At 41.4% G+C, this 26,587-nt stretch overlaps 1 protein-coding gene across 1 annotated transcript in view; it reads left to right on the top strand.

Moving 5' to 3' along the window:
• Positions 15,506-26,587, top strand: part of SH3GL2 (SH3 domain containing GRB2 like 2, endophilin A1) — a 204,133-nt gene continuing 193,051 nt past the window's right edge. The window contains exon 1 of the mRNA XM_001925157.6: positions 15,506-16,048. Within this exon, the coding sequence (XP_001925192.2) occupies positions 16,004-16,048 (45 nt within the window). The 5' untranslated portion in view covers positions 15,506-16,003. The remainder of the gene's footprint in view (positions 16,049-26,587) is intronic.

Genomic DNA, 26,587 nt, shown 5'->3' with positions numbered 1-26,587 from the left:
GCTAAGAATATAACCTCAAAGTAAATAAAACAAAGTTGGACAGAAATATCAGAAGAAATAGGAGTTTTCGTCATGGCTGAGTGAAGATGAATCTGATTGGCATCCATGAGGATACAGTTTCGATCCCTGGCCTCGCTCATTGGGTTAAGGATCTAGCATTGCGTGAGCTGTGGTGGAGGTCGCAGGCACGACTTGGATTCAGCTCCAATTTGACCCTTTGCCTGGGAACCTCCATGTGCCACGAGCGCAGCCCTTAAAAAAAAAAAAAAAAAAAGTAGGTAATTTTAACATGTTCAGTTATTGATAAAAATACAGACAAAAATCAATAAGATCATAAAAGAGTTTTATGGTGTCCTGTCTTATGTTTAAGTCCTTAAGCCATTTTGAGTTTATTTTTGTGCAGGTGTGTGGTGAGGGTGTGTTTCAGTTTCATTGAGTTACATGTGGCTGCACAACTAGAAGATATTTTAAACATAATAAATTATTATATATTAAAATCTGTGGCATTCAGCTTAAACTGTGCTTAAAGGGAAATATGCAGCTTTACATGAAATGAGGAATGTCTGAAAATCAATGAACTGACCATTCCTCTCAAGAAGTTTAGAAAAGAATATCCAATTAAAGTAAAGGAAGGAAAGAACGAAGATAGGAATACGTAATAAAAATTAATGAAATAGAAAGAAAATACGAAATACAGAAAATCAGTAAACAAAAAATTTCTTCTTTGGAGAAACTAATAAAACTGATAAACCCCTGCGAAGACAAATTGAGAAAGAGAAGTAAAAGATAACCAATGTCAGGAATAAAGAAATCAACATCATTATAATGATAACTTACAGATATTAAATATATGAGACTATAACAAATAACTTTATGCAAATATATTTTAAATTTTAGGTGAAGTTTACTAATTGCATGGAAAAGAGACTGAATTTGATGCAAAAGAAAGAGAATAGTTCTATAAATGTTGAAATTGTTGTTTATAATTAAAAACCTCTTATAAGGAAAACTTTGGGCTTTGATGGACTCAGTAGTGAATTCTACCAATCATTTAAGGAATACTACCAATATTACATACATTTTTAGAGAATATGGCAAAAGAGGACACACCCAACATGAATTATGAGACCAGCATGATCTATCCAAACCTGACGAGGTAAATATGAGAAAGGAAAAATTATAGGCCAATCTCCTTCTTAAACGAAGACAAATAGACTAAGGAATTATAGAAACATTACCCATGACATATGTAGCTGATAAAGATATAATCTTTATCAGGTTAGATTATTTTATAATCTAGATATAAAGTATATCTAGAATATATTGAGTCTTGATAACTCAATAAGAAAAAGACAATCCATTATGGGCAATAGATTCAAGTGGGTATTTATTTTACAAATGAGAATATTCAAATGACCCATAAAAATATGAAAAAAATGCTCACACCTTCATTTATAATCAGGGAAATGCAAATTGAAGTCATGAGACACCACCATGTATCTACCAGAATGGCTAGTCAAAAAGACTGACATTACAAGTTCCAGTGAAGATGTGGAACAAAGATGTCAGACACTGCGAGTGAAAGTGTAAATTAGTGCAATCATTTTATTTGGCATTATATAATGAAATTGAGCATGGATTTTCCTGTGACCAAGCAGTTCTATTCCTGGGAAAATACATAACTGGTATGCTTGCATACATATGGCAAGAATATTACGTGCAAGAATGTTCTCAGCAGCATTACTCCTAAGAGTCCCAGCCTGAAAGCAGCCCAAATGTTCACCCACTGGAGAAAAGAAAAATAAGTTCCTGCAGGAGTAGCCTCTAGAACTTGGCCCAGGGAACTTGGGCTGGTAAAAGGACAAGTCTGAAAATGGTTCATCCTCTGGTGTAGACAAGCTTGGCTGGGGAACGATCACATCAAAATGGAGAAGGTCGATTAATTTATATTAGCAATTGTCTGCTCTTCATGAAAGCCTAGCATTAGGAAGTGGCATCTAGTGAAAAAATCCCCTGAAGGACATGATCCCTTCCAACATGAACTACTTCATATTCTATCCTTCATCCTGCAAGACCACAGGAAAGCTTCGTTCTCATTTGCCATCTGTTTAGCTCCTGAAAGAATTTCCTTTTCCAAGTTGCACTAAGTGCTCTTCTTTCTCCAGGAAGAGGAGCCTCTGACATGGACTTAGGAGAAGTGGACATTGTCTTGGGCGGGAGGAGCAGAGCTGAGAGAAGAGTCCTGAGAGACACACAGGGCCAGGTTTGAATTCTTGCTCCACCTCTCACCAAATTGTAATCACGGGCGGAGTTGCTTGATCTGTCCAAATTGCAGTGTCCTCCTTCATAAAATGTGGGAAAGAATCTATACAGCATCAAGTTACATGAGGATAATGAGGCCATGTCTGTAAAATGTCATGGGCAGAAAGATGCTCAAATGATAGCTATTAGTATTTTATGTTGATGGAATCCTACTAGCTTTCATTTTGAAATGTGTGATTTGACTTTGACCCTAACCTTGTCTTCCTTCCCCAGTGGCTACATTAAGAACGCAAGAATCAGTTAGGTTGTTCAAATCAAGCCCCACTGGACCAGAGGAGTTGGGCTCATTCCCAGCTGAGCTGATCAGGGAAGGCATTTTTGTGTCATCTGAGTACAGGGTGATTTCCATGGACAGCAAGGGGAGGAAGAAGGGAAGAAAGAGGCAAAGGGAATGAACTGAGCCTTGGGATTCTCTTTTGAGAGCTGGACTATGATAGTGGGGACAGAAATTACTGCCAGGTGAATATTCATGGATTTTCTGTACCTTGCTAGCCAGAGGGGATTTTTCTCTGCTGGCTTTTTTCCCCCATCCTCTTTGAAAGGACTTCTGCCTGTGCCAGCAAGTTCCTAGATGGCTGTACTGTACTGTCAGGCAATTGCACAGAAACACAAATTGAATTCTGGGAAAGACAAAAGAATAGGGCAGATGGAAAAGAACAATGAAAGGAGACAGCAGGCTGGCTGTTGAGAAAGTTTTATTTGGAGTTGAGAATTGCAGAAAGGCAGGAATGTAGGGGGAGCAAGCGATGATAATTTCAGAGAACACTGTAAATGGCAGAGGTAATCAAATAACCACATGTGGCACATTCAGGACTGGGAACTAGTTGTGCGTCCTTCACCACCATCCATTTGGGAACTTTTCCATTATCCTCAAATGAAACCCCGCTCTTTCTAGCCATCGACCCCAATCGCTCTATCCTCCCCAGCCCAAGGTAAACACTAATCGACTCTCTGTCTCTATAGATTTGCCTATTTAAGATATTTTATATAAGTGGAGTTAAACAATATGTAGTCCTTTGTGGCAGACATATCTCGTCGAGCATAATGTTTTTAAGGCTTATCCATATTGTGGCGTGTATCAGCACTTCATTTCTTTATTGTCAAATAGTGCTACAGTATGTCTGTGCCACGTTATTTATTCATCCGTTGGTGGACATTTGGATTGTTTTCACTTTTGGCTTTTTAAAATAATATCGCTATCAGGAGTTCCCGTCATGGCGCAGTGGTTAACGAATCCGACAAGGAACCATGAGGTTGTGGGTTTGGACCCTGCCCTTGCTCAGTGGGTTAAGGATCCGGTGTTGCTGTGAGCTGTGGTGTAGGTTGCAGACGCGGCTCGGATCCCGCGTTGCTGTGGCTCTGGCATAGGCCAGAGGCTACAGCTCTGATTCGACCCCTAGCCTGGGAACCTCCATATGCCACGGGGGCGGCCCAGGAAATAGCAAAAAGACAAAAAAATAAAAATTAAAAAAATAATAATATCAGTATCAACATTCATGTACAAGTTCGTGTGGATATATGGTTTCTTTTCTCTTGGGTATGTAAGTCGGAGTGGGAATTCTGGGTCATGTGGCAATTCTATGTTTAACTATTTTAGAACTGTCAGACTCTTCCAAAGTGGCTGCATAATTTTTATTCCCACCAGCAATGTATAATACTTTCAATTTCTTCACATCCTCACCAACACTTAACTTTATCTATTTTTAAAATTATAGCCATCCTAGTGGCAGGGAAGTGTTATTTCCTTACGTTTTGATTTGCATTTCTCTGATGGCTAATTACCTGAATCTCTATTTAATTAAGATACTTAAGGCACTTTTTGGATATAAAATTACTGAATTAGGAATATAGGTTTTAAGGGTACATGTAGTGCCAAACCACTCTTCATTAACTGTACCAATTTTATTCTGCCTTGAAGTATATAGGACACTTATTTTACAATATCTTCATCAAAATATTATATTTAAAATCTTTGCCAATTTAGTAAATTTGGAATTATTTATTTTAACCCTATTTCTAGTGATAACAGGTTCTTTTCATACACATAATTATTTACATAAATTCAGTGATCTCATATTCTTTGCACATTTTCCTTTTGGGCCTTGTTTTTTTTTTTTTTTTTTGAAAGTTCTCCTTAAAATAGCTAATGTTCATCTTGAATAGTTTATACTTGATAGTAAAAACTTGAGTAAATAATAACCATAAAAGATTTTGAGAAAAATTAATATATTAGAATCCTTGCCATAATTAACCAGAATAACTATTTTGAAATCTTAAAAGAGATTTAGAAAATTTTAAAAGTTCATATTTGGTTGTTTACATGATGCAAAATATTAGACAAAGAAGGCTTTAATTACATAAGATATTAAAAATTAAATAGAAATCGCAATTAAATAGAGTCAGGAGACCAGAAGGGGGAGCCCTCACACCCTATGACATCAGCAGCGCCCAACAGGGAGAAGACTCCTCTTCCCTCCTGACAACAACCCAGCCAATGAAAAGCCTTTGTTTACTATAGTCCTCCCAACTTCCCTTTCCCCTTTATAAAAGAGTTCTCCTCTCTGTATTTGCTGAAGCCTTGCATGTGGCACACCATAGTTGCAGACCCCAGATTGTAATTCTCTGGTATAAACATCCCCCCTCCCCTTTTTTTGGCTAGAGAAATAACTGGCAGTCTATTTGTTTTAGGGCAATAGACATATCAATGCTTCTTCTTGAATCTAATTGAAAATGTGATGATAGTATATGATCAGTGAAATGAAGGAAATTAGAAGTTTCCTTTGGAGGGTGGTCCATTCATTTAGCCCCTTAGGCACTTGAATGGCATTCATGAAAATAATTGGATTTTTTTTTGTATATACTTTCCAATGTAGATTTCTCAGTGCACACTTGTATTTAAAAGAATTTCTTGATAAAACGTAGGTCTGAATGCTCTAGCATTTTTTTGACTAGCAAAATTCTTAAACAGAAGTTGCTGAAGTGTAATGTTCACCCTCAGGCTAATACTACTTCAGAAGGGAGAACATGAGGGGTGAGCTGGTGGGGACTGAATCACACACTTCATCTCTCCCCTGATTCTTCAATGCTTATAGGTCAGAATTACTCATAAGTGGGTTACAGGGAGTTCCCATCTTGGCTCAGCAGTAAGGAACCTGACTGGGATCCATGAGGACACTGGCCTCACTCGGTGGGTTAAGGATCCTGTGTTGCCATGAGCTGTGGTGTAGGTCTCAGACGTGCCTCGAATCCTGTGTTGCTATGGCTGTGGCATAAGCTGGCAGCTACAGCTCCAATTTGATCTCTAGCCTGGGAACTTCCATGTGCCATGGGTGTGGCCATAAAAAGACAAAAAAATAAAATAAAAAAAAAAAAAAGTGGGTTACGAACATCTCCAAGTTTTCTTTAGGGAAATTGTGAGCCCAAAAGGACTATCCAAAACTACAGACTAATTCTGAATTTATAGACTTCTGAATTTAAGTTCTGTTCTTCCAGGCCAAATGAGTCTCTACAACTACTCAGAGGTTGTTTTTTTGTTTGTTTTGTTTTGTTTTTGTTTTTGTTTTTGTTTTTTTAATGGCTAAAGCCAGAGGACACAGAGTAATGTGGGATGGATGATGGACTTTGTCTTCTTTTCATTAGACTATGTTTCTTAATGGCTAGCTATCAATCTAAGAAATAGGAGGAAACTATGTATTATGTTTAAATGTACCAGATATGAAATGGGAAGAAGAGTCCCAGAAAATATCCTTAGTTAGCATATCTGAACATCATTGTTTGGGGATACACACTGTGTGAAGAGAGTAATTTATCCTTCTGTGGCTTTTTCTCTGTCAGTGGCATTAAATAAAGAAACCTGCCAAATGTCCCTGTGTTCCTGGTGTTGGGGAGGTGACTTAATGCTGAGGAGTGTGACGTGTTCTCAATAGGAGTCCTGAGGTAGGGTCTTATTATGGGGTCAGCTATGTCCCCTAAAGATCTGTGGAAGTCCTAACCCCCTAGTACCTCAGAATGTGACTTTATTTGGAAATAGATTCATTGCAGATGCAGTTAGTTAAATTGAGATGAAGTCATACTGGAATAGAGTGGGCCCTTAATCCAGTAGCTGGGTATGATGCAAGGGACAGATTCTCCCTCACGGCCTTCAGAAGGAATCGGCCCTGGTGAAACCTTGAATGTAGACTTCTAGCCTACAGAAATGTGAGAGAATGAACTACTATTGTTTCAAACCCCCTAGTTTGTAGTAATTTGTTACAGTAGCTCTAGAAAATTTATACAGGCTCTAGGTCTTTCATTAAACTGCTTAATGAGTTTGTATCCATTTCTTACAGAAGCCAATTGGCTTCTATAAGGGGAAGGTTTTATGTTTAGCTACTGGAGCCTTCCAGCCTTAGGCAAATTCCTATGACTTCTACCCTCTTCTCTCAGCATCACCCCTGCTGTTTGGAGACCAGTGGCTCTTAAACTTGAACTTGCATCAGAATCACCTGGAGGACTTGTTAAATCAGATTGCATGGCTCTACCAGAGTTCTTCATCCTGCAGGTCAGGGGTGGGGCTTTGATAACTTGCCAATCTAATAAGGTCCCAAGTGTTGCTGATGCTGTTGGTCTGGAGACCACATTTAAAGTGCTATGGGACTAGATGCTTGGGGAAGACTTATAGGGGAAAAGTAACAAAGTTATCCTCAGAACCCTGAAAGTATGGGGGCTTTGCAACATGCGCAGATAAACCTTAAATACTATTATCCTAAATGGGCTCTCATCAGTCCCGTCCTTCCCCCATGCTGTAGCAAATGAGTCTTGCAGTATTTTATTGGTTACAGATTCTTGTCCCATCTTTACTCTGAATTTGAACAAATTCTTTCTTATATATCTGGGTTTGAGCTTGAATGTCTACCTATTGTTCCTTCTTGAGCTTTGCTAAGTGATGAAATTTGAGATCTGATTGAAAGTTAATTTCGGGATCCATGTCTTATCTCCCCCAGGAAGCCCTTTCAGCATGACTCCTCCCTTTCTTGAGTTCATAACACATTTTTCATATTCCTTGTTAGGTACTTAATCTTACATTCACCAGTGGAACCAGTTTTCACATGGTGGTTATCAAGTGACCTTCTTGTTCAATGGTGGGCTTCCACATTGTGTGTCACTAGGCTTGGGAAACTAGACCATCCTTCTTCCTCAGAACACTTTAAATTTCTTTTGTCTCCCTAAATTTCCCAAAGCTTCTCTACCCATTCATTCATTCATGAAACACCCTGTGGAGCACCTCCTTTATTCCTTATGGAGTAAGTAGAGTAAGTAATGGGGGAAAGGATGAGATAGGTATAAAAAAAATAATCACACAAATACATGCAAAATTACTGCTATGCCCAGTACATCAAAGGATAAGAGTACTTAATTCTAATAATGGTGAGATTTGGTCCTGCTGGAAAGGTCAGGGAAGACTTTTGAACTGATATCTGAAGGACATGCTGGGAGTTAGCCAGCTGTAAAGCAGAAAACAACTCTTCCAGGCAGAGACAACAGTGGAGTGTCTGCAAAGGCCTGGTCAGAGGAAGGGGTGCACCAAGTTCTGATCTTTGACCACCAGGGGGTGGGGGAGATAAAGGCCTCAGAGAACATGAGCCAGGCTGGGTGCCCGAGGCTGGAGAAGTGGGGGAGGGGCCAGATGGTGTGAGGCCCTTGATGCCACAGTCTGAACAGATAGGGGCTGTTGAGCATTTCCTTTGACTCCATTGATTACTCTCCAGTCTTGTTGTTCCTGGCTCTATCTCTCCACACCTCCTACCACACTTCTGTCTCGGGGAAGGGACATTCTTCTGGCCTGCCTTTCCCAGCTGACCTTGCCATTGGGCCTTTTTCCCCCTCCCTCCTGCATCCTCCATTGACTGGGCTCAGGGGGACTTTAAGTCTCCTGTGCGAATCTCATCTGTCTTTTTTCTTTTTTCTTTTTTGGCCGCCCTGCGGCATATGGAGTTCCAGGGCCAGGAATCAGGTCTGAACCACAGTTGTGACCTATGCTGCAACTCCGGCAACAGATCCTTTAACCCACTGCAACAGGCCAGGGATCAAACCCACAACCCTAGCTGCTGCTCCAGTCAGGTTCTTAACCCTCTCTGCCACAGAAGGAACTCCTCACCTGTCATTTAAACTGACTCCTCTTTGTTAAACAGCTCAGCTTGCACCAGTGTAAGAGGAAAAAAAGAGAAAAAAAAAAAAACTGGCTATCCTCACTGTTACTTATGTTCATTGGTCTTAGGCTTGCAGGCTGGGATGGGCTTTCCTGCCTCCTATACTACACCTTCAAAATTAAGGGCTTGTGAAGAGTTGCTAGCAAAAGTTCTCCCCATTCAATTCAATTCTATTCATAGGACATGAAAATCTTTTCATGATCTTTCTTCTAAAGAATTCCCCACGTGGGAGTTCCCGTCGTGGCGCAGTGGTTAACGAATCCGACTAGGAACCATGAGGTTGCGGGTTCGGTCCCTGCCCTTGCTCAGTGGGTTCACGATCCGGCGTTGCCGTGAGCTGTGGTGTAGGTTGCAGACGTGGCTCGGATCCCGCGTTGCTGTGGCTCTGGCGTAGGCTGGTGGCTACAGCTCCGATTCGACCCCTAGCCTGGGAACCTCCATATGCCGCGGGAGCAGCCCAAGAAATAGCAACAACAACAACAACAACAAAAAAGACAAAAAGACCAAAAAAAAAAAAAAAAAAAAAAAAAAGAATTCCCCACGTGGCAAATTTCCTACAACTGGACGCTGAGAGAAAACCAGTATTCTTGAGAGGATGATGTATTCATGTTAAAGTCAATGTTTGAAAGGCTGTTTGAAAATATTGCTTTATATTTGATTTATTTATTTATTTTTTTGGTCACTGAAGAAAGCTTTATAGGTGTGGGCCAGAGAAAATACAAGATGTGCACCATTTAGGAAAACCACCAATAATTTAAATGCATATGAGTTGTCCATTAAACCATAAAGTAGAAAACATTATTTTTATTATTTATTTATTTATCTTTTTAGGGCCACACCCTAAAAAGGCATATGGAGTTCCCAAGCTAGGGGTTGAATCAGAGCCGCAGCTGCCAACCTATGCCACAGCCACAGCCACTCCAGATCCGAGCCACGTCTGAGATCTACACCACAGCTCATAGCAACACCAGATCCTTAATCCACTGAGTGAGGCCAATGATCGAACTTGCATCCTTATGGATGCCAGTCAGATTCGTTTCCACTGAGCTATGGTTGAAACTCCTCTTTTTTAATATATAACACTGCTGCTGACAGAAAGAATATTAGTAGGTTTTACTCTGAGTTTTTAGTATCGTTGACAGGTTTTTGCTGTACTAAATTATCTCTTTTTTCTCACCTAAACTTTACTGTAATCAAGAGAATGCATCCTTGAGATAACAGGGTGGCATGCATACTGTTTTAAGGAAGAGCTTTTCTCTGCATGTCTAACTGGCTACTAAAATAGCAACAGCACTTGGCCTCTTTAACACCAATGCTTTAACAGGCTGACTAGCCAGAGCTGATGTTCAGGGTTAACAATAAGCCTTCAGAATCCCTAATGATAACATCCAGGAATAGAATAAGTAAGCCAATGGTAATGATGCCCTAACGATCTACACTTAATTAAGGTTGTTCTCTTTCCAGGAGTGGGCACTGCTCTCTGAATCCAGTTGCTTGGCATTTATTTACCAGCATTCAGCTGCCAGTTCCCAGGGGCTTGAGAGGTTCAGGCCCTGGCAACCTGACACATACTAATCAAATAAACAAAAGATCTGATTTGTAAATCAGAATGTCAATGTTTTACAGGGGGAGTTGGCACTTGCTAGAGGACTATATTCCTTGTCACTCAAGCTGTCCGCCCTCATCTGAGGAGGAAGCTAATGCAATGCTCTGCAGGGACTATAGGCATCTAAACTGCTGTATTTGAGTTGCTAGATCCAAACAAGAAATGGAACTGACATTAGAGTATTAGTGCAGGGGTTAGAGAGGGTAGGGGATAGACCTCTTGGAGTTCCTTGATTGCAAATAGCAGAAAGCAATACTGGTTGACTGAACAAAGGGAATTTATAGGAAGGTTGTCGGGGACTCTCAAAATTATGGGAATCTGGAGATTCAGACTTGGATAGAGCAAGGGAGCTGCAACAAAGTCCATCGCAGAGTCTGCTCAGGTGGAGAGAAGCAAGCTAGTTCCAGTCTTCCTGAACCTCTGCTGATCTAGCTTTAAAATTTTCATCAGGCTTTTAAAATTGCAATTAGACCAGATCTAGTGAAGTGTTTATATTATCTGCTGAGAGTTGTAAAAGTAAAGGTAAGATCCAACACTCAAAGTGTTAAGCATCGAATGCTGTATATATCAATACGTAAAACCCATGTTAGATCAATTTCACCTCAGAGGTGCCCAATCAGGGCAAATGAAGAGAGGATGTGGGGTTAGAAGGGTGGACAAAGACTTCAGAAAGCCACTGGAGGTGGGCACTGGTGATGGAAGGATTTTTCCAGGGAAGTTGGAAGCATTTCAAACTGGGATGCAAGTAATAAATACGAACCCAAAGCTAAGAGCCTAACGTGAGTCACACACTTAGTTAAGTCTCCTCCTCCTCCTATGATTTGGTTTACTAAATGCAGAGGAAGATTTTGCAGGGAGAGGCCCTTGTGCTTTGGAGGGAGATGGGCTGTATAAGAGGGGAGGAAACATAGGAGGGGAGAGAAAGATGTACACATTCTACTTCCAAGAAACAAGTGTGCTTCTTGCATCTCTTGGTGTATTTGATGGAGGGTGGGTGGTAGATGACAAATCTGGAAGAAAGGTAATGAAGGTGGTCTTTCCTTGATTTTCCCCTTTGAATAAAGGGATCCTTAGCCCTGTCCATTCTGTTTGGGGACCAAATGCAACCACTGGCAGTGTCCAAAAGCACAAATTCTTAAGTGCCATCTACTGCAGGACAGCTATCTGAGTCCTGCATGGTCTGTGTCTTAATACAAGGCTGTTGGGTGAAGGCTGCTGAACATCAGACCCAATGTGGTAATAATACAGCACCAGTGACAGTGATAAACCATTCATTCATTCATTCATTCATTCACTCACTCATTCCAATCTATATTAACACTGACTGCCTGTAATTAAGGATAGAGGCTGGAAAAGAAAAGTAACAATGAGTAAGTCCCTTCCTTTCCTTCTATTTTCTCTTTTGTCAAACAAGAAGCTTGGAATTAATGCCTTTGTTTTTTGTGTTTCGTGAACTTAACATGTAAAGTCTGGAGCAGTTTGCCCTGGTGTGGGCCAGAGGAGTGGTGTCAAGGGTTGAATGGCAAAGGATAAAAGGCACTGCTTTGCCTCCTTGGAAAGAGAGGCTCTCTGAAAAGTGCTGCACAGCTCTATGCAAACTAGAGGTCTGGTATTTGCCAGAAGCTTTGGCATAATGCAAGGAGAAATAGTGCATAAATGATGTGATGGAATTATTTCCTCATTGATGTAGATTAATTGCTCTCTTTGCAGCTTCAACCAAGGCCCTTCCCATCTGTGAACATGTGAAGAATTTCCTGCCCAGTTAGTGAGGTCAGGCTGTGTGGGGTTTCATTTAATTGGAACTTTCCTGAGTAGATCTAGGTTTACTTACCATTTTACACTGATCTGATCTCAGGAGATGAGAGGAGATGCCTGTTGAATTACAATAACCTTTTATTAGACAAAGTTTTTCCTCATTGACTTTTTATGCCCTTTTCCCTGCATTGTGCTTCTGCCTTTCTCCAAAGAGCCTCTGTCACAGCTTTGCAACCACAGAGGGCACTCACATTTGAATTTTTTTCAGTGTCTCGTTCATTTGTCCCTATATAGTCACGTCACAATAAATGTCCATAAGAAGAATTTTCCGAATCACTAGCATAGAAACTCTTTGAGGTTCAAGGTCTAGTCTATAAACATCTTAGTATTTCACTTTCTCATCCATCCTTCATCACCTGCCTGCTAGAAGTTAGCTCTACAAATCTCTTTCAAAACATCTTAAAGGTCTTTATAGGTATAAACTGTGGCTTCGGTAGAAATACTGGGTTTACACTGAAATCCAAGGGGATATCTGGGAGAGTTAACCATGGTTTCAAAAAGATTTAAAGTCCTTTCTCTCAAGGTAGTTCCTTGAAGGATAGCATTCTGAATTGGGGTTGGGAGTTCTCCTTGTGGCTCAGCAGGTTAAGATCCTGACATAGTCTCTGTGAGGATGCAGCTTCCTGGCCTCACTCAGGCTCAATGGGTTAAGTATCTGGTGTTGTCAAAGATGCAGCTCAGATTCAGTGTTGCTGTAGCTATGGCCTAGGCCGGCAGCTGTGGCTCCAATTGGACCCCTAGCCTGGGAACCTCTATATGCTGCAGATGCTGCCATAAAAAGGGAAAAAAATAAGTTGGGGGATTAAGAACCAGGGAAAGAGATTTGTTTTTGTTAGACTTAGGGTTCAGTTAAGTTCTCAAAGTTCTGAGGAGATGTTTCAGGGCTCCCTTTCATACTGTTCACATTTAGAGACCAGAGGACATGTGTCCCAGGTCCTTCTGATTTGTAGATTAATTGCTCTCTTTGCAGCTTCAACCAAGGCCCATCCAAACTGTGAACACATTCCATTGCTTAGATCAGAGAACAGGTAGGAAAATTAACTATGAATTACTAGTATTACACTAGTAATGGGAAAACATCATAAGAATTGAAAGAATCAGAAAAAAATTTCATTCTTAATATTGCTACTCCAGTCCAGGTGTTTTCAAAGTGTGTTCCTGAGCCTAGAACATTAGTATCACCTGAAAACTTGTTGGAAATACACCTCCTAGGGCCCCACCCAGGCCTGGTGAATCAGAAACTGGGATGTGGTCCAGCAATTTGTGCTTTAACAAGTCCTTCAGGGGATTCTGATACACACTCAAGTTTGAGAATGGCTCTGGCAACACAACTATTTTAGCATTTTATGGCAATCTTTTTGTGAGTGTGTATGTATGCAGGCTTCGCCAAACTGTCAGAGTATAAAAGCAGCAATTATGCCGCCAACCTGCAATCTTCCCAGACCTGCAATGAGTCCCAGTTCCTTTGGTTTCCTAATATCAAGAATCTGGGATTGATAGGTGCAAACTATTACATTTACAATGGGTAAGCAATGTACTGTAGAGCACAGGGAACTATGTATAATCTCTTAGGATAGACCATGATGGAAAATAATATGAGACAAAGAATATATATATGTGTATGACTGGGTCACTTTGCTCTACAGCAGAAATTGGCGTAACATTGTACATTAACTATACTTTAATATAAAAAAGTAAAAAAAAAAAATCTGAGAATTATCATGGCGGACCTTAAAGATGTGATAAGCTGTGCCCTAGGCACACCATCCTATGGGACCTCAGCAGCTTTGCTTTACTGGTTTGTCCTGAGATCTGATAGATAAGTAACCCCACTTATCTATTGGCAGGACTTTCATCTTCCCCTGTCTGAGGTTCCTCTGAAACACAGATTGTCCTTTACCCAGACATTCCTTTAGAATTCTTGATGGATCACTAGAGGTAACTGTTCACTGTCTCTAGCTGGTAAGGAAAACATAGGGTAAGAGATTAGGGTATGGTCAGTGCATGGAGCCATCCTTCCCTCTGACCCTCAGGCCTGGAAGATGAGTTGGCCTGCTGCTTCCGTGAGGCTGTAGGTGGCAGAGAAGAAATATACTTCCTGAAACTTCAATGAGGCTTTCATAAGAAAGAAACAGGCCACTTCGTGGACATCTAATGACAAAAAATGAAAAACACATGGGCCATGGCAGGAAATGTAAAATCTCCCTTCATCTTCTGAGGAATGGGAAAACATTTTCTCTTTTGTACACTAATCAGGAGAGACTAGTTTGCCACAGTAACAACCCTAGATTCGGGGTATTGAAATTACTCAGGTTTATTTCCCACTCATGCTGAATGAAGTTGAAATCAGCTGGGGGCTTTGCCCTGCTTTGTCTTCACTGTGGATTCTGGGTGACAGACTACAAATACCTAAAATACTGTTTGAGAGGGGAGAGCCTCTCATATGAACAGTTAAATCCTCTGCCAAGAGGTGACAGTCAGTTTCCTTCCTGACTCACTAGTTAAAACTTCTCACAGTGGCCTACTTAATTGATTACAGTGCTGGGGTGGGGGGAGTGAGATTCTACCATGAATCTGGAAGGTACATGAACATCTGTAATAACTACCGCACAGCAGATTTTCTCCTTTTGTCTGCTTCCCTTTTCAGGCTGGGTCAGGAGTCCTTGTGCTCTTAATGCTCTGTGATCCACCACTATCTGCTTGATTCTGGCATTATGAGTACAATTCATGTTATCAAGAAAGACTAGTATTGGTAGACCAGCCAGTGGGATGGACAGGATCCTCTTGTATCAGATATTCACCCTGTGCCCAAGCAGCCTGGCTGGAAGGGTGGGTGTGGGGTCTGTGGTTCCTCCCAGGCAGCAGGAGTAGTGGGGGCAGTGCAAGGTACTCCTAGAACTCCCATTCTGCCATGCTGTTTCCTTATTCATTCGCGGCTGTGTCTCTCATCTGGCTTCTGTCACTCTGGTGACTCCTCCTTATACTTTATGGTCCCAACATGGGGTCAGAATTCAAATTCTACTCTATATGCTTCTGAGTCTCAGAAAACGGGGAGTAAACTCTAATTACCAGAATACAGAAGCTGTCCAGCACTGCACTGCTACAAATTCATCTAGTTACATCAGTTTTTTTCTAGCCTAGATTCATATACTTTTTTACATATGTAGTATTTATATAGTTTTGCGTCATGCTTTTCACATTATCTAATGCTTATTTTGGATTGAAAATCCTAAATCCACTGTCAAATTAATACCAAGTTCATATTTGGGCTTTTTAATATCTGTAAACAGGATTATATGCTATAACTGCAGTAATAAATTCTATTTACTGGACCAGCTTCAAGGTTTAAGCATTTTTTTTTCATGTTTTTAAGTCGTTAAATTGTATCAGATCGAGAAAAAACAAAACAATAACCCAGCATTGGTGGCTTTCCCTAACGTTATCTCGGCTTAAGGGATAGTAAAACCAGGACAGAGAAATGTTTTCTGTGACCAAGCAAGCAAGGAGCAATGACTTATTCATTACCCTAGAGAGAACGCCACTCCTCTTTTCCACGCTGCAATGAGGCCAGGCTCAAAGGGCAGGCGGGCTGGCTTCAGGCAGCGCCCTTGTGGCTACCTGGAAGCCCAACAAGTCACCGGAGTTCTGCCGGTGCCTCGGCTGCCAATCTGCAGCCACCGGTGGGCAGTTCGCGGGAGCGCGAGGACACCCCTGCGGCGGGAAACCGGCTTTGGTCCTTAGGGCAGGTAGCCGGCCGGTGCGGCGGAGCCAGGTGCCAGGGGCTGGCGCGGGCGCCCAGGTAGCGCTTGCCGCAGCACCTGCCGCACCAAGCCCGCGCCCGGGGCGGGGCTTCCCGCGTCTCCTTTAAGAGGCCGCAGCACCCGCCCCTGACGTCAGGGTGTCTCTCCGCACGAGCCCTCGTCCCGCGCTGCTCCTCGCCCCCGCGCCCACAGCCTCAGCGGCGGCACGACGAGAGGCGGCCCGGCCAGCGTGCCGCTCAGCTCGGCCTTCCCGCCACGCTCTGCTGCCGCGCGCTGTCCCCACTGCAGCCGGCTGCTCGTCCTCCCAAACCATGTCGGTGGCCGGGCTCAAGAAGCAATTCCACAAAGCCACTCAGGTAAGGCGCGTGACAGGTGCGCCGCGGGGCGGTCCCGGGAAGAGCCGTGAGGGGCGCGCTGGGCACCAGCTGCTGGTCTGGAGCGTGCGGACCCCGGCCTACGCCGAACCCGCCCTGGCCGCGCCTCTCACGGCCCGCCGCTGCGGCCCGGGCATCCCGGGACTGGGAGCCCACACTTCGTCCCCCATCCCCCGGCTCAGGGCGGCGCTGCAGGCATCCGCGGGTCCTCGGTGTCCCGCCTAGACGCCCCGAGCACCGCCCCCGCATCTCCCGGCGCGGGCGCAGCAGGGAGGGGGCCTCAGTACACCAGGCGCTCTGGTGGCGGCGCGGCGGTAGATTATGTAAAGTCGCCTCTTCCCTGGTGACCTTGCGGTGTCGGTGCGCCTAGCTATCCCGGGATGTGCAGGCACGAGCGGTGGCCCGCACTGGGGGTGGCTGCAGAGATGTCTGCCGCCTGCGCTCTTCCCCCGTGGTGTCTGAATCCCTCCTTCCGCGGCGATCGCAGGCTTCCGAGGAATGGGGCTTCCTTTTGGGAAGCTCATGCATTAACTTTTCCTTGGAGAAGTTGGTCTTGAAACTCCTTTGAGGCCAAGGCTTGACCAGCAGCCTGCGCGTTTTTAAACATTTCCCATGGGTTTTGCAACCTTAACATTACCAAATCATTATGTGTTTCAAAGTATTATTTTTAGTGAGCCTTTTACATATTAGATGTGCCCACTTTTATGGGGTTAATAATCTGTGATTACAATAATACTTATTTAATTCGGATGCTAATAATTTGAATCTCATTGGACTCGGTTGAAGAATTTTACATAGAGAAAGTAAGTTAATGCTTATAATGTGACCTATTTCTTATATAATGAGTATAGTTACTATTTTTTTCTTTCTTTCTTTTTTTTTTTTTTTTTTACCATTCGGAAACAATTCCAATTTAAGACATTTTTAGCTAGGGACTTAGTTAATTTCTTGAAATATTTCTCATAATTTGGCCTTAAATATTTTTTTTTCGTAGATTTGCCATAATTACTGCCAGTTTTTCTCATAATATCTCAGAAGTAGTGAGATTTTTTTCCCCCCAGACAACCATAGTAACAGTCCTATTATAAACCCCCTCCAGAAAAGGTGAGGGTTATGTTTTACAGAATTTTGGTTATGTTAGGATGACAGACGCAGCCTGAAGTTCATCCACTGTGTGCCCACATGACATCTCTATCACCACAGACTTACCTTTATAGAATCAGTTATATTTGTCAGCTCGGGCAATGGAGAAAAATAAGATCGTTTTGGTAAAAATACTCATTAGTGTATTTTTGCTTTTCACGTTGGATCTGAGACCTCTCTACCAGAAATATTTGTAAATATAAGGGCGATTTTGGTGTAATTTGGAAGGCCTCTAATAACTTTATACTTCAGATTCCTTCAAGTTTACAGAAGCAGCCAGCGTATATGCGACCTGTAAAATTTCAGGCAGGGCTTCTTTGATGTTACTAGCCTTTTTTATTTCTGGTATTCGTCACTAGTATAAAGCACCCTCCAGCAGTGAATTGACCAACACCTTATCCTTTTCTCACTTTGGTTCTGAAGACTTCCTTTGCACAGCATGGTGCCCTGAAAGGCAATTAGGAACCTTGGCTTTGGAATGGGAAAGGCTAAGGATTGACTCACCTCTGGTGTCCATGACCTTGAGCAAGTTATTTAACTTGTGAATCTGTCCTTTCTAGAATGAGGGTAATAGCCATTTTCTTAGGATTGATGTAAGGATAGGTGAGTTTGTATATAGAAGCTGGAATTCCTAGCTTTGCTACCTTAACAAAAAACAGCTCCATTTTAGCTAAATCCTGAAGTTAAATGCAGCTCTGAAGTTGAGAACAAAAACTTGAATTGTAATATGAAAGAACGTCTGAGAGCCTCAGAGGAGGTCTTCTGTTGATAAGATTAGTATTTATCAGCATCCAGATATAGAATCACTGTCATCTTCCTTTTTTTTTTTTTTTTTAAATCGAAAGGCCTTTCATGTTTAAAGGTGAATTCACGCACCATCTCTTATCCATAACTTAATGTAGCACAATCTTAGAAAATCCAAGGCAAATGTTATTTTTCCTGTGGATGTGTGGGCATTTTCTAGGGCGTGTAAAGCCAGTGCTAATGTTTGCCTGTATCAGAGATGTTAGGGAAAGTAGCCATTTCCTACTTTTTAAACCACCTCTCCCCTGATACAGTTCATGAACTTGATCTTATCTGCAGAGAATACTTTAGACTTAGAATTACTTCCTTTTGAGAGTGGATATGCTAAATTAGATAACCTATGTTTATAAGTGGAAGGGTTTCTCTTCAGGAACATTACTTTTGTGTCTGTGAAACTGTTTTGCTTATGTTGGTGAGGGGTGATATTTGTATTAATAAAGTGGCATATTTTTAGTGTTTACCCACTGATTTGAAATCTCTGATTAGCTTTGTCAACTGTTCTCTTGGTTTAGAAGTGATTGTTTCTGCCTTGTTGCTGACAGTCATTTTCAACATCTCTGTCCTTTGGAGGTAGAACAGTGCTTTTACCAAATAAATTTTATTAACGGGGAAAATCTTTTAAACTTGAGAATATATTAAAATAGCAAAAATTGATCTTTTTTACTTGAATATATGTTATTACTTAATTATTCATAAAGATGTAATTTGCCATGCAATTAAAATAAATAAGGTACTCTCTTTTTTGTATAAAATAGGGCACATGAGCACATGTTATTCTACTTTAGTGAGTTTTACTCATATTGAGATCTTTTAGAAAGAGTAATGACACTTTTTTTTTTTTCATTTGTTTAAACAAGCAGCAGATTAGGTAAAAATAGCTCTCCACTTCCAGTTAACATGTTATCCTTACAAAGTCTTTTCTTTTGTTTTTTTAAACTTTATCAAGCTTTTGATAGGGACGCACCTTGCTGTAAAGTGAGAGTTTGTTGGAGTAAAGTTTGCTAGGTCATTGTATTGGTTTGGTAGTGTTGCCACAAAGTGTCACAAAGTGAGTGCCTGAGATGACATAAATTTACTGTCTCTCACTTCTAGAGACAAGGTGTCAGTAGGGCTATGTTTCCTCTGAAGGTACTAGGCAAGACTCTGTCACAGGCCTCTTAGCTTCTGGTGGTTTGTTGGCAGGCATTGGCCTTTCTTGGCTGGTAGACACATCCTCCAAATCACCTTCATGTTCACGTGGTGTTCTCCCCATCTGCCTGCGTCCCAGTTTCCCCTTTTTGTATGGACACCAGGACAATAGGGTGGATTGGGGGCCCATTCCACTTGATGAGTATGATCTCATCTTTAGTAATTACATCTGCATGACTCTGTTTCTAAATAAGATCACATTCTGAGGTTCTAAGGGATAGGATATGGGCATAAGCATTTTGGAGGGGAGCAGGGAACATAATCAGCCCATAGCAGTTCTTATTTTCATAAAAACACTCACCACAGTATTCTAAATATTGTATTTGATTCAACATGTAAAAGGATAATTCAGTCTATAAGTAATAAGTTTTTATTGCATAAAATGAGATCTGCTTTCTTCTTTTCAATGAGTTTGGTTAGGATGTATATATTAGACTGTATCTTCTGACTGTTTTAAAGGATAAAATGTATTTGGTTAGCCTGTGTTAATTAGGATATTGTCTGGCATGTAATTTATTGTCACACTCAAATCCTTCAACTGGAAACATTTAATTACATTGATATTTTATGTTTCTCTTTTAACTAGTTTCTTCATGCTTTCATCACATTTAAAATGCTGTGTTTGATATAGATGTTTTTCTCTGTATCATGTGTATGCATTTGTTGATTCAGTGAGACTTAAAACTTGTTAAGGCCTTTAATTAAATATATAATTAATCATGACTTTGTCTCAGTGAAGTTTTAAGTTCCTTAATTGCCTGCTCTAAACAGTAAAATCTCTGCTCCCTTTGAAATCTTGAGTATGGCTTATCCCCATCCCTGCACCCTCTGTCAGATGCTGAGCCTGTGGTCTGTTATAGACTGCAGAAGGCCTATTTATTTTCTAAAGTTATGTCACATTTTATATGTGCATTTTTCAGCGGGAGAGTATCCTTAGCCTACCCCCAAATTTCTTAAAGGAATTCTTAATCCCTACCTCTCTCCACCTCCCCAAAGTAAAAGTGCACCAGGAGAAAATGATATAGTTCTTAAAATAATGATGGCTCCAGCCGTGCTTTTACCGGGCTTTAGAAGGTCTGATCATAATGCAGCCTTTTCTGAATGAATTTTAGGGGCAATCAAAATTTAAAAAAAAAGAAGCAAAAACTTTTCAGAGTTGTCACAGTTGAATGAGATAATGTGTGTGAGAGTGCCATGCTTTATAATGAGGATAACTTGAACCATGTGAAACAACAACAAAAAGTTGTTAATGAGCTCTAACTTCCTGGTGTACTTAGCAAATGGACCTGTGGGGTGTTTGAACAACTGAGTGTAATTTCCCTTGAGGCCGAGATTCTTCTTGGTTGAAGTTTTTTTGAGTTGACACAGTTATATTTTTGCAAAGGTTTCACCCCCGATCCCCTGTGCCTCCGCAGTCGTTCTTTAAGGTTTTCAATTGAGCTTCTATGAATTTTGGTTTCAATCTACTTGGAAAATTTAAGGTACCTCCCAAATTAATCAGAAGTGCCTTGAAAATGGCAAGGCTTGGTTGGGGAAAATGGTGACTATTTTGAGAAGTGTCATTGTGGAGGGAGGAGCTTAATATTGGGATGTCTGCAGAGTTTCTGTGCCTTTTGTAGCATCATGGATGCAACTAGAGATGATCTATTAAGTAAGTCGGAAGGACAAAGAAACCATATGATATCACTTATATGTGTAATCTAAAATATGGCACAAATGAACCTATCTACAGAACAAGAACAAACTCACAGGTATAGAGAACAGACTTGTGATTGCCAAGGGGGAGGGGGAGGGTGTGGGTGTTGGGTGGATGGGAGTTTGGGGTTTGTAGATGCAAACTATTACATTTAGGATAAGCAATAACGTCCTACTGTATAGCACAGGGAACTGTATCCAGTCTCTTGGGATAGACCATGATGGTAAATAATGTGAGGAAAATAATGTATTTATGTGAATGACTGGGTCAGTTTGCTGTACAGCAGGAATTGGCACAACATTGTAAACCAGCTAAACTTTAATTTTTAAAAAGGAGGGGAGGAAGAAGGGGGAGGAAGAAGTCCTGAGCCTTCCTTAAAGGGGGGTAGTTTGAGGAAGTGAGCAACAAGGGCAAGACCCATTGAGGAGTGAATGATGGGAATTGTAAGTTTGAGTTTAAGAACAGCTCCAGGGTGGAAAGTGGTGGTGCTTCCCTGGAGATGAGCAGGTCTCCAGAAATTAAGGCTAGATGGGCAAGATACGGGGGGGGGGGGGGGTAAGAAGTCAGAGGTGTCCCTTGGCTTTCCTTTTTCCCCTTTCTGTTATTTTTTTTAACCCTTTGTGCCCTTATTCTGTGTTCTTTTATATGATGATCAGTTGGATGTGGCCACAAGAGAGAACACAGAGGTTTGGGAATAAAGTTTATTATACTCACAGGTCCTAGAGAGACAAAGTCACTGCACACTAAGAGGGGGCCACCTAGGAGGAGGGCCAAGAAGGTGGGCTCATCCAAGCAGGTGGGGAGCCAAGAGAAATCATGAAGACCCATGGCCTTTATTGAAAGTCAGGGTGGACTACACAAGAAAGTGCTCCAGGGAATTTCCTTGGTACATGATAATGTTACCAGGTCAGGGTCATGTGCAGGCAGATAAAGGAACTTGTGGTGATGCCCACATTATCACAGAGTATACTTAGTTACCTGGGTGGGGTGCTCACAGCTTGTATGTATGGGGATGTTTGGGGAGCAGGAAATAATATATGACATTTAAAACATTTTATAGTATAATCTTTCTGTCTTTTGTTTGTGTAGATTTTATTTTCCTAATCAATTTAGAACCCAGTGTTTAAGAATGTATATGTGATCTCTAATGGATAATACAGACTAAGAAGAAAGCTTTGTAGAGCTGTAACTGTGAAAATGTCATGTTTGTGAGACCCTGTCACACAGATTGTCTACAAAATATTTTCAAATGGTACTGAAGTATCAGCTAAGTCTGATGCTTCAGGACCTTACTATTTATGAAGCGTTTACATTTAGTACAACTTCTAAATTCTGAATATGATATTCCCATTGCTTTGCTCTAACCTTTCTCCCCCAACCCTGGGTCAAATTGGTTTTTTATTGTTTGTTTGTTTTTGTTTACTTATTTATTTATTTATTGTTTTTAAGGGCCACACCTGTGGCATATGGAGGCTCCCAGGCTAGGGGTTAAATCGGAGCTACAGCTGCCGGCCTACACCACAGCCACAGCACATCAGATCCAAGTGGCCTCTGAGACCTACACCACAGCTCAGAGCAACGTCGGATCCTTAACCCACTGAGCGAGGCCAGGGATCAAACCTGCAACCTCATGGTTCCTAGTCAGATTTGTTACCACTGCGCCACAACAGGAACTCCAACCCTGGGTCAAATTGTATATAGTGTGATGGCTCTGGAGAAGCTATCTGTAATTCTTTAAGACCACCCAGATCTTAGGAGATTTGCTCAGATTATTTTCAAGCCTCTTCTGAATTATGATATCTAAAAGAAACAGAATTACTTTTCTTATAAGTCAAACTGAATTTGCAATTAGATCTTTTTTGGAGCAGTCTCAGTATCAAGATGTATTTTGTTAGGCATCTAGAGATGGTTTGCCTGTGCTTTTTAGTGTACAGGAAACATAGTACAGGGTGAACACTCCCACTGGGAAAGGAAAGAATGGGAACCATGACATTTATGGTCCATGACAGTGATGCTCCTTGCTGAGTAAGCATTGTGAAGTCCCCTACTCCTATAGTAGAGGAAGTTCCTTGGTTTTACCCTGTTTCTGCAATCTGGGGAGAACTCTTTTGTTCTTTCTTTTATTTGACCAAGGGTGACAAGGAGTGTGACCTCTGGGAGCTGCATAGCTTTCTGTTTATTTAAATTTGGGGATCACTTTACAGTCGCAGGCTTTTAACTGCTAATGGCTCGTGGCTGATTTGAGCTATAACATTTCTTCAGAACCTTAGAAGACTTCTGATCTGTTTTCTTCTTGTTGTTCCGTTTGCCAGTTACCACAGTGAAATGTTTGGGGGCTCCACTGAATCCATTTGATCTTTTTTAGATCTCACTTTCAACCAGTAGATTTGGTTTCATTAACCTGAATTTGGCAAGATGCCCTAATGCTTGATTAACCAAGAAGTCTTAATGGATCTTTTTTGCTCAGAGCTCTTTTCATTCTTATTTCCTGTTATTTGCTTCAAGGATCTAGGGTGACTAGGGTTCCTCCATCTTTTACCCATGGTTTTCAAGATTGCCAAAGGAAGAGAGTGTTGGAACAAGCATGGGAGTTTTTCAAGGGCCAGACCTGGAAGAGGACTGAGGCAGGCAGAATGCTAAGACCTTCAGTGATCCTCTCTCTTGGACGGTTCCCTCCCCTTTGTGTATGGGTCATCCTGTCACTATGAAAAGATGTCCCTCCTGAGATTATCACTTGATATGGCAAAAGGGAGATTAAGCAGTTGGGATTAATCTAATCGCATGAGCCCTTTAAAAGACGAGCATTTTTTTCTGGCTGGTAGCAGAGAGGGGAGGTCAGAGAGAGTGCAAGTGCGACACGGACTGGTTAAGCTGTTGCCGTTTAACGAAGGGGGAGGGTGGTGAGAAGCATGTATTTAGGCTCTAGGAGAAGAGGTAGCTCTTAGATGGCAGCTGGCAAGGAAACAGGGACCTTCTGAGGTGCATAGCCTTGAAGACCTGGATTCCGTCAACAATATGAATGGAGGAGACTTCTTCCCCAGAGCTTGCAGATAGGAGCCCAGTCTAGCTGACATCTTGAGACCTCTTGAGACTCTGAGTAGAGAACCCAGATGAGCATTGCCCAGACGTAAAACCAGTAGAACTCAGAGCTAATAAATGGCCATTGTTTTAAGCTGCTAAGTTTGTGGTAATTTGTTATGCAACAACAGAAAACAAGGAGCAAATACTTCTGCTTATGTTCGGTTGGCTGGAACTTGTAACCTGGCCAAACCATGTAACACTTAAGTGCAAGGGAAGAAGGGAAGAGGCTGGGAACTGTGGTCTGTCAGTGTACTCAGAATGGAGAAGTGGGAGTCGGTACAAACTAGACATCTTTGCCATCCCTTGTGTCTATAACACATTCATTTGCGTGTGTGCTTATGAGTGTGCATGGGTACATGCACATATACATGCAACATAAACACATAAAATTTGTTTAATTTGCTGAATCACTAAGTTTCAGTATTAATAGTCCTCTTTTAATATATTGTTTTATTTCAGGTTTTTTTTTTCTTCACCCTATATTTAGTTTTTTTTTTTTGGTATTTTTTTCTCTGATGAAAAAGTTTCTTTTAGTAGTTCCCTGATTGATTTCAAACGTGAGGCTGTTATTTACTTTCTGAGCATCCTCTTAGCTTGGTAGGCTTGTGTAGTGCAGTAAGGTTCATGAATCTTAGAATAGAGAGACTGAAGAACATTGAAGGATTTTTTTGAATTGTTAGTCTCCAGCAACACATCAGGGATCTTTACCAGGAAGAGTAGAGTGGTTGTCAGTTTACCCTATGTCTGTTTCCATGCCTGTGGAAAGCTGATGCCAACATAGATGCAGTGAAATGCCCTGTCTCCTGTGGACACGTCAGACAGTTCCATGGTAATTTGAAGGTGATCATTAAATTGTTGTTGAGGGTGGCAGATGCCTCTGGCACACTTTGTGTTGTTGGTCAGGGATGTGTTAGCTCTACGCAATAATGATTTCTGAATCCAAAGCCCTGAGTGGTTTTCTAGGTGCCGTTGGTGGACAGCTCCAGACATCCTTTGGAAGGATGAGGTCTGGCACCTGAGATGTCCTGTAAGGACCTGGTGTCACTTGAGCAGCTTGGCTGGGCAGAGAATAGTCAGGCACTGTTCTGTGGCTGAGTGATGAAGTCACCTAATATACTCTATCTTGTAGGAACAGAATGGGTACAGCTTTCACTCTTGTCATTTCCTGCTTTTACTGTTCGCTGAAGTGACCCTAGAGTGCTTTTTTATGTTGTGTGAATGCTCTGGTCAGTGACTTGCTGGCTGGGTTTATATTATTAAACTGCTAAAGTGGCTGCTTCTGGGCAGGAGGGACCTGCAAACCCAAACCCTTGGCTGTGGCTGTCCTCCATCATGTTCCCAGACTGAGAGAAGTGTTTTCTGGAGATGTTCTCATCAATACTCTTACCAAGATTTTAATCATGAATATTAGTATCTTGTTAGTTAGAGGTTCTAGTCTTCTTATGCTCAACTCTTCACTTGAGTACTGTCTCCTATTCCAGTTTTTTTTTTTTTTTTTTTTTTTTTTTGGCCACTGTGTGGCATACAGAAGTTCCCAGGCTAAGGGTTGAATTGGAGCTACGGCTGCCAGCCTAATGCCACAGCCACAGCAATGCATGATCTGAGCCATGTTTGCACCCTACAACCACAGCTCACGGCAACGCCAGATCCTTAACCCACTGATCAAGGCCAGGGATTGAACCCGCATATTCATGGATCCTAGGTGGGATAAATAACTGCTGAGCCACAAAGGGAACTCCTCCTATTCCACTTTTAAATTAAATTTAACAAATTTTTTTTTTTTTTTTTGTCCATTGCATCCACTACTCTCTGTGTATATTTGGTCCCTGTGAAGCTCACAATCCAAAATCTTTAAATTTTTCACTTTTTTGGCCATTACTTTCACCTTGAACCCAATACAAAATTTCCAGAGAGATACGCATAATGCTTATCATCCATTTCTAAATTTTTTGATGTTGACATGGAATACTCCTTTTCTCAGCTCCAACAGAAGAAGGAAACACTTATTTTTGTTTACAAAATTTAAATTGTTCAGAGTATTTTGTGATCAAGATGTACTTTATTTTTTACAAATTTTCAGCTGCTTTCTATGTTTCAAGATGTATGCATTTAAATAATTTGATCTGTTTTCACCATAAACCACCTTTTGTGAAAGGATGTGTCCTAAACAGAAAGCTTATCATAGTCTTTCTATCCATGCGTTTACCTAAATATTATTACTGGTATTTTACTGTTATGAGGTATTGAGTTAGGCTGCCATCATGTGATATGTATCAGCTGCCCTTTATAACAAATGAGTTATTACTATCTGATGTCACTGTGTATGCTGGTTGCTGCCATGAATGATTCAAGTGAATTTCTGCAGGCTCTGTCAACTTCTGTAGGGTCTCGCCTTATGGTTATGGTGGAATAATTGGACTATTCCCCATATTTGTCATTCAATTTTATGTTCATGACTTTGAGGCATCTGCATTCATCTTTATTTATTTTTTTATTTTTTGTCCTTTTGTCTTTTCTAGGGCTGCACCCGCAGCATATGGAGGTTCACAGGCTAGGGGTCCAATCGGAGCTGTAGCTGCTGGCCTACGCCACAGCAACACCAGATCCGA

The sequence above is a fragment of the Sus scrofa genome, chromosome 1, assembly GCF_000003025.6.
Source record: "Sus scrofa isolate TJ Tabasco breed Duroc chromosome 1, Sscrofa11.1, whole genome shotgun sequence".
NCBI lineage: Eukaryota > Metazoa > Chordata > Mammalia > Artiodactyla > Suidae > Sus > Sus scrofa.
The sequence above is the reverse complement of the archived record's forward strand: the minus strand, read 5'-3'. Positions and strand labels throughout refer to the sequence as shown.